General features: G+C 37.6%; 1 protein-coding gene across 1 annotated transcript in view; it reads right to left on the minus strand.

The window, feature by feature from the left end:
* Positions 1–11,641, minus strand: part of ZDHHC2 (zinc finger, DHHC-type containing 2) — a gene marked incomplete at its 3' end in the record, with an annotated part of 17,922 nt that extends 6,281 nt beyond the window's left edge. Inside the window, exons 1-6 of the mRNA XM_010080501.1 lie at positions 11,618–11,641; positions 10,698–10,782; positions 7,513–7,607; positions 4,289–4,409; positions 3,303–3,372; positions 1,689–1,721 (exon numbers count right to left, since the gene is read on the minus strand). Of these exons, the coding sequence (XP_010078803.1) occupies positions 1,689–1,721; positions 3,303–3,372; positions 4,289–4,409; positions 7,513–7,607; positions 10,698–10,782; positions 11,618–11,641 (428 nt within the window). The remainder of the gene's footprint in view (positions 1–1,688; positions 1,722–3,302; positions 3,373–4,288; positions 4,410–7,512; positions 7,608–10,697; positions 10,783–11,617) is intronic.
* Positions 11,642–11,920: the final 279 nt, after the last annotated feature.

Genomic DNA, 11,920 nt, shown 5'->3' on the forward strand with positions numbered 1-11,920 from the left:
CCAGCTATAGTATGAGTAGCAGGATCACTAGCACAGAAATCACTAATGTTTTTATTTCTGCATCACTTATGCTTTTATTTCTGCACCACTTCAAGCTTTTGGAGTAGTTAGAGGGCACTTGGCATTAAAGATTTCTGTTTATCACAGTGCTTCCATTAGCACAGGAGTGATAGCCAAAATGAAGCCTCCCAAAAAGCAGGAAACAGCTGACGTGGGGCTAGGACATGACTGCCTTCTTACCACCTCTGCCTTCCAAATGTTTCATCTTGCTTTCCCTAGGTTATTTTCAACTGTCCTCTCTCCAGAAATCCTTCTACTAGCAGAATATTAAAATAGTAATTCCCATTATTGTTTCCCTGCTCTCCCTAAGCATCACACAGGTGCTTTCCAACTTCTTTACCACCAAACTTGCTCCCACCAAAAAATCCCAACACGAAAAGCAAAGCAGGACCTAATGTGGTTTTCGGGGGGGGGGGGCTAAACCCCACCCATTATACTGATTTGCACCTTTACTTTTGTTGGTAAAATAGCTATGTGATATTTCCCAAAGTCCCTTTGAACATGGGTCTTTAAAGGCAATTATAAAGTTTGATCAGCATCTTTGCAGTATTTCAAAACTCTCTTGCCACTTCCACATAGTTCATTTTTTCAGGGTAAGCAAGGAACTGTGGACACCCACTCAACTTAGGAGAAATAAAACAAGACAATACCTTTTTTTCTAGTGCATTTCTGTTACCCGGAGTACAAAAGGAACAACTCTCCATCAAGAAGCGTAACACATCTTTCAATATCTTCTCCATTTCTTTTTTTTTGCACTCATTGCTTATGAGATTAAAAACAATGAGCAGTATAAATACTCTCTCTAACTATGTTTATGTTGTTTGGATATGAACAGTCTGCAAAAAGGTAAAGTAAGCAAATACTACTGAAAATTGAGTTTATTTTCCTAGAAGTCTACACTGTAGTGAAATATCACTCTGCCCCTTCACACAACATTTAAGTGCTCCATTTATGACTTGTTATTTGATGCAATTGATTTTTATTCTGAAATAGAGGTTTACATGAAGGACTTTTTCATGTACCATTACCATAGAAATGTATGTAATATCTAATAAGAATAATATTGAGACTTTTCACTGGTATTTTGTCAGGAATAGCCTGACAGCTACAAAAGGAAGAAGGGTAGAAGGGAGAGGTGAGAGAAAACTAAAGAAAACAAAGAACCCATAAAACTAAAGAGCTAACTTGCTGTTTCCAGCAAACCCACTCAAGCTGTTCTGGGAGCTCCAGGGAAACAAGGCACAGCTCTTCCCTTTGGTTTTTAACCTAGGGTAGTATTTAATCATTCAATGCAACTGAGACACAATAATGATCAAAGTCCATGAAGAAAAGATGCAATTCTTCAAAGAAGTTTTGTTACTGACCAGAAGTCTACCACCTCCTAACTGTAAAAATGCAGACTTACCTACCTCAAAGGTCAAAGAAAAATGCTATGTGAACTTCTTCCCATACCTCACAACTACGAAAAGAGGATATACAGCAGACAGCTCCAACTGTCCTGCAAGATCAGTAACTTTGCGTAAGCATCTAACTGTAGGAATAGTGAAGCTGCACCTTCATAACAGGCCTCTCAAGGGTTTATTTTACCAAATCAGAAAGTAAGAACATAAAGCAGATAGTACACTCACCACGGGCAATGATGATCCATTTTCAAAATGCATCTTAAAAAAACCCAGCAGAATTCCAAGCATTGCAAAAGAAAAACAAAGAAAAAAAGTCAGAAGCATCATTACATGTCAGATTTAATTATTCACATACATATTAAGAATTACCCACATGTATTACTGCTTACCTAATCTGTTTAGCAAGGATATCTATTTAAATTCACATAAGACAGTTTACCTACAAGTTAACTATAGGTAACCCAAACCCAAAACACTCGTTCTGTCAAGAGTTTGGTGATATAAGAAAATGCCACCTACAACTTCAGCTTTAGGATTTGGTCCTCAGTCTGAATAGATTTTTCAACTACTGTTTATTCTCTGGCAGAGACCTAGAAACCGGGCTATTTCAATTATGATATACTTAGTGACACAACTAAATATATTTACGAGTTTATGATTTGCTTTTATGTAAATACATGCATACATGGGAGGTTTTTAATAACTTAACTTCATATGAAAAATCCCAAATATTTTTGTAATTAATCACTCTCCGTTATTAAAACACGCACAAGAAAATCAGATATAATTGAAGCAAGTGAATTTTGACAAGGTAAGGACAATATGAAGGTATTCTGCAAAATATATCAACTAAAAAGATTCTGCAAATTTCACTCACATTTCATAAGATAACACAGGTCACCCTTTTTCTCTACTCTGCTCAGACACAAGAATGTTCCTATCTTACACTGCAACCACCATCCCATACAACACAACCAAGATCCTCTTTCTGCCTCGACTCAGTTTCTCTTTCAATGCCTCTGCTGTTTTGCTGGAACAATGGAAAGTCTCCTGTGCCTCACAATCATGTTGGAAGGTTTGATGTGTTATCAGCTGAAGAATATTTGGAGCAGCCTTAAAGCTAAGCATAAATCAACCTTTGAGGAAGGCCTTCAATTAAAGTTAGAAATTTAAACCACTGGAGGCAAGAGTGGAGAAACAGACATCCAAGCTAACTGGAGAAAGGTCAGAGAGAACCACAGCCGAAAGAAAGATTAAATTAGAAAGCAATGAGGCTTCTGGGGAATATGGAGATTAACTTCCTTTTGTGTTGGACAAACAAAAAACTTTATTTTACAGCTTCAGTTAGAAATAGGGGATGCTCCATTGTTTCTTTCTTTAAATAAAAATACCTTGCAAGTTATCCAATGAAAAATAGGATATTAAGTTTATTACCTCGGATAAGATGTAAGTAACAACATGATTAGATTGAGATGGGTAGCGATCTTTATTCAGATTCTAACAAAAGAAGCAAATTTTTCTTTATCAGCTATTTTTTGGTTGCATTCTTAAGGAGAGTTCTTTATTAATAGTCATAATTTTTAAGCATTACGTAAAGAATGTGGAAGACCATGTAATTTATGTTGGCATCAAGAAAGCCATCAAATGAATTAGAGTAAGACACAGACTTCCTTAGAAATAAATAAACAGAAACTAAGCCTGGAAAAAATCTAAGGGGAAAAAGAAAGCTTCTCTGCCAAAAATAGAAACCTGAAAAATCTATGCATAAAAATAAGAGCTTCTGTGTCAAGAAAAAAATGTATTTATTCAGAAAAACACTTATTTAAAAGATTTTCTTACTTGTCACATACAGAACAGTGATGGCAACGATCTGGTTTTACAAGATGGCATCTGTCACAGTATCTGATTGCTAAAGAAAAAAGTTCCAAGATTAGATCTCAATGTACAGTTACACATTTTGATTCCTGAAGTCTGTGCAAAAGTAAATACTCGAAGCTCAGCCTGGTAGAACCCCCATGAAAGTGTTTCAGCATGATCAGTAGCAGTTGCATATATTGAAGCGTTCTTTAAGTATTTGCAGTGCTGAATCTAGCAGAGTGAACCCAAAGCCCTCAGTTTTTGCAGTCTCTGCTAATCATGCTAATCGGGGTTTTTCCCTCCAAACCCCTCATCTCTGCAAAACAACCAATGAACCAACAAAACCCTCACTAGACTGGAAAACCTTTAAAGACTGTTCAACAATATGGCTATTTTAAGCTATTATTCTAACAGCTTTAATTTACTATATGAGATTATCTCTTGGATTTGCTTAGCTAGCCAGCATTCACAAACTTACAGTACCAGTAGGTTAAGATTAACTCTGAGTTTGGAAGAACTTTTGTTCTTGCAAATGAACACCAGCCAGTAAAACAGTAACAGTTTCTTACTGTGACCTATCTAGCTATATATGACATGCAGATAGTGATTATTTTTTTTAACCTAGGAAAGAAGAAATCTATTCAGTTAAAGAGGGCTACAGCCTCTTCTGCAGTTTATTAGTATTACAAGCTATTTGTTAATGTCATCTTAAAAACATTTAGTAAGGCATTGTCAATCCACTTCAAAATCCTGAACTGTAAGCAGCAGTTCACTTTCCAACAATCTTTCCACTGAATACACGTAGCTGCATAAAGCTACATTAAAGTTAAGTTCTTGGGTCACTTTATTATTTTATGAAGTATGAAAAGCAGTTCTTCCCTACAATCCAAACCTTAATTTTTTTTTTAATTAGTTTAGGTAGCACATCAAGGCACCTGCCTCTGGTGGTCTCCTGAACACGTATTTACCTCCAGACATTGTCCGTGTATAGATAGGAAGATCCTTGGCTGCCCGTCTTAAGACTTCTTGCTGGGATTCACCTCTAGGCTCCTGCTCTAGAGATTCCTTGTCTGAATATGATAGATGAAACTGGAATAATTTTAAAAATCAAAGATATGTTAGCAAATTTCAAGTTAAAGAAGTACAGATGTCAAGAGAAATAAATATTCATTACATAAAGATGGATTAGCAGCACATACAAGGTATTATAGCAAATAACTCAGTGTTCCTAAGACAACTAATTTAGTTTATGGCAACTGAAGACAAAAGTAGAATTATTCCTGATTTGGTATTGATGCAATGCTGAATGCTTTCAGAAGTAATAAGTGACACTGTTCAAGAGGAGGACCAAGAGCTTACCATTCCCTTGAAAGGTCCATTAATTTACTTCTGTAATACTAAATATTAGCTAGTGAATATACGCTAGGGATGTCAGTCTTTAACGGATAGTAACAGCAGAAAAGATAGCTTTATTTCTCATCTGGTGTCTGGCATTTTCGCTTTCATTCTTTGCCACCGGAGAATTGCTGTTCTCTGCATGCAGGTGTTGGGATGTTTTTACTTCAGAGACTGGCTGAGAGAAGGAAGAAGTGGGTGTCCCGCATGACAGAAAAACATGTCTTAACATCTTCTTGGATAAAAGGACAAATTCTGTCCCTGCCCAAAATGGCAACAACAAACATTGCTCTAGTAAGAGCTGAGAGGGTAAAAATCACGGAGAGAGACGCATGCTGTAGATGAAGTAGTCCAAATTTCTTACACTCTAAAGTCTGCTGCAACACAGCAATAGTAAGCTTTTTTGCTGCAGCTTCTAGAAGTGGGCAGGTGCCGAAGTCTTTAGTATCTCTATCAGAGACATAGGATACCAGATCACCTCTGAAAAGAAATCTGCATTTGGCAGTACGAGCGGCTGTCTCTAACTTCTACTATTAACAGAAGCCCTCTGTATAGCATTTATGTCTACAGAAAGGCTAGTCATTGCAATTATACTAAATTTTTTCCTAAATTAAAGTGATACATGTAAAACTAAGGAAGCAGACAGAAAAATACAGTTAGGAGCCTGTTCTCACCTCCATAGAGAAGGCACCACTCTGCCTTCCTGACAAAGCTCACAATCTGCCAGCAGAAGCTGAAGGTTCACTGTTTAGCGTGAGTTTCTGAGATTGCCTTTCAGTTTTTACTTAGCAAGAATACATTCTTGCCAACACCTGAATTTGGATACATAGGATTCCTCACTGCAGAAACTTGGTTTGGAATACTTTTTTTTTTTAATGCTTGCTGTTTGATGCACACAGAGCTATTGCGCCATCATTCTGTATTGCTTCTCAGAGTAGTCTTAAGTCTACAAAACCTTCATGCCTGGGAAACCATCTTCTCTCCAACCTTCATGCAATGCTTGTATATAGCTGGTACACACAGGTACAGAATGGCAAACTGCAGCCGAAACTTTAGTGCTTTTCATAAGTGTAAGAAGTTGAAATAAGCTTAAAATGAAATATACAGGCTGTGTGGTTTGCACCGGATTCAGTATTCATGAAAACAAAACGCAAAAGCTTTATCTGTTTTTCAGTCTTCAAATGAATATTTGCCATAGTTGATAAATTGGTTCTGTTAAGTTGAAAATAAATCCTTTTACATTTACAGACTTCATCCTAGAAACCAGAAGCCAAGCCGTAACTTCACATTACAAAATACCCTAATTAAATTTTAAAATACTGCTCTAGTAGGCTTGGAAAAAGACACGGAATGACAAAGATGTCACCGCCAGCAACACTGTATAAATTCAAAGAACACAGAAACACTACACATTGCTTTCTATTACTCAACTTTTCATATCCCATTTGAAGTTCTCCAATAGTGTTGTATAATGGTTTTGGAATCCCACTATAATTTATAAGGATTTGTCAAAGTGTTTTGGAAGTCTTTTATTGGCATCAGCCCAGTGACTTGAGAACACTTCTAATTATTGCTACAGTCACCATATACATGCATATATTTTGCTACGTAATTACCAAATGAAATAGGTTCTTAATTTATTTCACTCCTCTCTGCCCAAAGCTGTAGTAAAAATTGCAGTGTGAATTCAAGGAAAATGCCAATTACTTTGGATTATCTGCTTGTTTCCACAATTACATATCTTAATAGCGAATGAAAACTGTTCAGATGGTAGAAATCACAAGCTATTTCTTTTGTGTTGGCATGGTAGTTACAGGAGCCAGAGCCACAAGTGCATGCTTTTGTGGATATTTCAAACTTCAGTGCAGCCACAGTATGATTTCTCTTGACCTCAGAGGCTGTGTGACATAGTACCTACTGAGGACTGTGGAGTTTCTGTACAAAGACAGGATGGAAGAGACCAAAAAGTTGAGCTGGTTGTACCAAGCTGCACAATGAGGATTTTCATTAAGGCGATTGACAGTTTTTGCTTTTTTTCTTTGTAAGATGTTAGAAAGAATGTGAAATTAAAATAATTACAAAACCCCCAATACTGTACTACAAGCAATTATCTTGAGGCTACATCATGTTGATCATGGTTGTGTATCTTAATATTCTCCAAGACAAGTGGATCCATCTTTAATGCTTCTGTACTAGCTGGACTTGGACTTGGCACATATATTTACTCAGACCTCTTCCATGCAGCTGTTCTGTACTAGCTCCCTTCCCGCTTAGCCAGCTGTGGCTTCCCAGCATCAGCTTACCTGTTGTGCACTCATGCCACAACCCCCAAGTTCCTTCATACCAAAACAGATGGGGAAGAAGCTTTAATTCAGAGGACAACACACACATCCTGACAGGCAATGTAAGTCTTAAACACAGGGAAATAAATTTTTTGCTCACATGAAGTGTTATATTCCCATGCAAAGATTTAAACTGCTATAAATTCAAGTAAGTCATACTTTTCAAGTGGAGAGGCTTTTTCTTCTTAATATGATAAATATTATCTAATTTTTAAAATCTATGAAAAAACCTTTAAAACTTAGAGAAGGGGCATATTTTTTTTGTCTTGGTCATCACGCTGTTTGCAGTCTGACTTACTCCTATTAAGAAGCTGTAACTACCATCTGTATTTTTCTACACAGTGTAAAACTACATTAGATCAGATTCTATGAGATCATAATTCTCATTGTTCAAATACTACAAAATCAGGCATTTGACTAGGCTACTTCAGAAACAACAGTTAAGTTTATCTTACTTCTTTTGAAGGATTCATTGGTAGTGTAAAGATTGTTTTCCAGTATGACCAGATGAACAGCATGAAAAATATGTGGTAAGTAACCAGGCACACAGCTAAAATCAAAAAGGAACAGAATTAATACAAACAGACCAGTGATATTATAGTACTTACAAACAGATGTAAATACAGAGGCTCTGCAAAAGCTTTGCAACATAAATACTGCACTGCAACTTTACATGAGACCAATACAGACTGTGTGGGGAAAGTGATGGTACAGGCTACATACATTACAAAAGTTTGAGGGGAACGGTTAACAGCCTCTTAGAGCCCCATAATTATTTAGCAAGTAGTCTCCCTTCACACGTGCCTTAAATCCTATTTAACTGATGCATCTCTACTTTTTAGTTGTATAAACCATGTAGGGAGAGCTACCTGAACAATGACTAGAGCGAGGGGAGTCTTTGAGTGGACGTGCTCGTGATACCTGAACAGTGACTATAACCTGTTATTTTGTTTTGCTAGACTTTTAGGAGGGAGGACAATAAGTTGTTTTTTTAAAACAGGCAAGTTCTTTAAATTCAAACGTTCACTGACTACTTTATATTCTTCACAGCCAGTGATTTATTCTTAATTTTTTTTTAATAGATACCAGTCAACATTTACCCTGCTGAGTTATTTTACTACAATACAGAAGGTAACATTAGCTTTTCCAAAGAGCCTCCCATGGATGGACAGGTGTTTCCCTTTAAAAGCTGTCACTGTACTAAGCAATTCACTATGGTTTATAGTAAATCCAAAACTTGTATCCCCTCATTAACTTGCTCTAACACAGAAGAAAGAGTATTTCCTTGGATTTTTCTTCCTCGTGCAGAGAAGGAGCAAATAAAGGACAGCCAGGACAGCAACAGTGAAAAATATTATTTCCCTGCCATACAGATGAACTCAGACCATAGAAAGCTCAAGGTTATATGGAATTTACATGGTCAAATAGTCTTTATACAATTTCTATAAATTCATAAGCTTGTAAAAAAAATCATGAAGCGATTCATTATGCATTGTGAAATACTTTCACTACACAATGTGAAATATTGCCCTCCTACGGCTAGCCCATGTTTTTATATATGTAACGCTATTCAGTGCTAGAGAATTTTCCATAACACATGAATGATGGTGGTTACAAATGCAGGAACAGTAGCCCAGCATGCTGTTGTTTTTTGTAATTTTGCCTCAAAAGTAAGGCTACATAAATGCTTCTGGTGTTGAAGTTTGTTTACTCAGAAAATAAGCAAGACAGTAAATATTTATTCTTATTCACTAGGCAGTAAAAAAAATCAACCAAACAAACAAAAGCTAGCAAAATCTGAGGAGCAACCCTGTACAAAGGTTTTGGGATGACAGGGGAAAAGAGCCATATGCTGTATCTATAAATTGAAAAAAATCTCATCAGTGCAAGTAAGTGATGGAACTGGACTCCACATCAACCACAATATCCCAGATTACACTAAATGACCATCCTGTTATTGCTCAAGCATCTGGCAGGAATAGTCCACATTTTTATCAGTACTTTTCTATCAACTCTAAAATCTTCTCAAACAAAACAAGTATTTTTTAAACAACAATATATTAATGGCATAAAGTGAGGGCAAGATAGGGCAAGTACATCAGCTCTATATACTATGGGTTTACTAATCTGCACCGATACTTTATTGTTGTGAGAATAATGGTGACTGTGATCAATAAGAAAAGCCCTTTTTCATACATTAAAAAAAAAAGACTACTGGAGGAAGACAACATTTTAGCCTAAAGACATTATTCCATATATCCCCTTCAAAGTCTGCACAAGACTTAAGCTTTTCTTGTTTGCTTTTGCACTTCAGTTCTCCAGCCTGGCCCAGGTCCTGACCGGTTGCTTCTCCCAGGTTACCCACCCACCAATTTCCCTGCACCACAATGGAGAACCTGGGCTCCCCAGCTGCTCCACTGCCTCTGGGGGTGTTGAGGGTCCAACAGAAGAACCCCAAATCCCTTGAGACAAAAAAAAGAGCAGCCTGCAGCTCCCTGGGCAGAAAATTATTTTACACTTTTCCCCCCAAAAAAACCCCAAATGGCATATCCCTTGCTTGAAGGTAGCCCATTTATAAACAGCGAGCATAGGTAGAGTTGCCTGGAAATTCGCAGCAACCTGTCATAGGGCTGAGCCCCATCTGCCTGGTTTTCATCCCCGAAAACACTTAGGGTAGAAATACAGCCAGGGTAAATTACTCCTGACTGGCTGAAGCTCACCAAAGCTTTGAGCAGCTAAAAATAAGGAAATTTAATGTTCCCCAGTGCATTTTGATGACAATTCTACTGTGCTTTGTGAGCAATGCCTAACAACATACTCATCTCCCCCACACACATAATAGAGCAGCAAGAAACTGGAATTATTTCAAAGCCTGTAGGTACCGAAGCTTGCAGATGTGCTTAGGCACTCATATGGGGGGAGAGATCACTGAACTGAGATCAGTTTTTCAAGTAAATGTTTCTTAATTGGCAAACACTTTTTCTAAATGAGGGAGTCACCAAGGACTTCATAAAACCTGCTGGAATTACACAAATGTAAAAAGAGTAAAGTTTGTCTCCTAACTCCCAACGCCTTCCTCCAAAAGCTCCACAGCCCCTTCACACTTCCATGTTGTGCTGTAGTATTAGAATCTCATCTGGAAAAGCAATCTAAACGTGCTACAGGGGTAGGAAGGAACAATAATGATAGCTAATCAGGAAGTTTTATTATCTTCTGAAAAGGCTGCGTACTGAAGGATTCTGTTTCTTCAAAGACACTGGCTAAAAAGAAACTCCAGAAAAAATTCATTTTCCATTTAAATATGTTGCACTCTGCACAAACACCTTGCTCATCTTTAGAAGTCCTGGTTTTACATGGGCTTTCCTTGTTATGAATGAAAATTTTTAAAAACAGAACATAAGGATTATTTTAGGTAACACATCAGAAAGCCAGTAAGAAGAGTAAAAAGTTTAATTTTTCTCATCTCTATTTGGAATGTCTAAAGCAGTATTCAGGAACAGCAGGACAATAAAAGAAGCTGAGGAACACAAAAAATACACTTATTTAAAACAAGTTAGATCTGTATCTCAATTGTACTAGTAAACTCCTATCCTACCCTGATATATGAATTGCACTTATAAACAGCTAATAAAAATCTTACCTTTTTCTCCAATATTTGTCATTGTCACTGAAAAAGGAGAAAAAAGGAAAGAGTAAAAATTATGTTTAAATAGCAAATTATATAACTAAATATTGTAAACTTTTGCTTTTCAACCAAAGAGGGAAGAGCAATCACCACACAGTACAGGCTCAAGGCCCCACATTTATTAAATTTTTATGCTGTGTATATTCATCACAAGAACAGGCAGACAATGCCAATTGCTTAGAAGGTTTTTTGGCTTCCTTTCCCAGGCTCAGTTCCTAAGAACTAGCGCCTCCAGCTAGCTGAAGTTGCCCAAGTTTAACCCAAAAGAAGTCACCTCTGAAGAACAGTTATCTCTTTGACTGTGATACAGGTTTTCCTGCTTATGTATGTTCTGTTCTTGAGGCAGAGATGTCAGACTCCAGAACTGGTTTTGCCAGCAATACTCAGTGATACCTTAGGTCTCCAAGGCATAAAAAATTGAAAGCAGACAGAAGTTGCATCTCCTTTAAGAAACTGCTCACAGATTACAAATTTGGGAATAGTATGAGAGTGAGAAAGGTGCAAGTATGTCAGACATGGCGTGGAGTACACAGGCACTGTGTATCAGTCACCACACTTATGAAAGAGAACAAATCTTTTTCTTACACCTATATTCCACTCTCGGTCACATTATTAAAAAAAAACCAACACTGCACAACAGGTAGCTCAGAGATCAGAAACTCCCAAGTGATCAAAACCTCATGATGCTCTTCCCTGTCCACCCAAACCACTCCACCACACGTTCATCCATCCCAATTAAGCAGTCTACAAACTGTAATATACTGGCACCTACAATTGCGAGTGAGAGGACAGTAGCTACAAGGATCTCTCATTTGCTCCTGTTTCCCTAACAAAATGGCTGCACAAGGCTGGTTTTCAAACAAGGCAACTCCTACCGAAAGGCCAAGCAGCCATGCCATCCTACTTTAAGGTATTAAACTTGGGTTTGTTAAGAGTGAAAGTCACTATGTAAATATATCTTGCACAATGCAAGGATGGACCGTGGGACCAGTGCCGCTGAACTAATGCTCTGGAAGAGTGAACACTCATCAAGTTTACAGATGACACCACCCTGGGCACACCAGCTGGTACGGTTGAGTGCAGGATGCCATCCAGGAGACCCAGACAGGCTAGAGGAAAGGGCCAACAGGACCCTTATGAAACTCAGTGAGGGCAAAGGCCGGGTCCTGCACCTGTAA

Source organism: Pterocles gutturalis, unplaced genomic scaffold (genome assembly GCF_000699245.1).
Source record: "Pterocles gutturalis isolate BGI_N339 unplaced genomic scaffold, ASM69924v1 scaffold20434, whole genome shotgun sequence".
Classification (NCBI taxonomy): Eukaryota; Metazoa; Chordata; class Aves; order Pterocliformes; family Pteroclidae; genus Pterocles; species Pterocles gutturalis.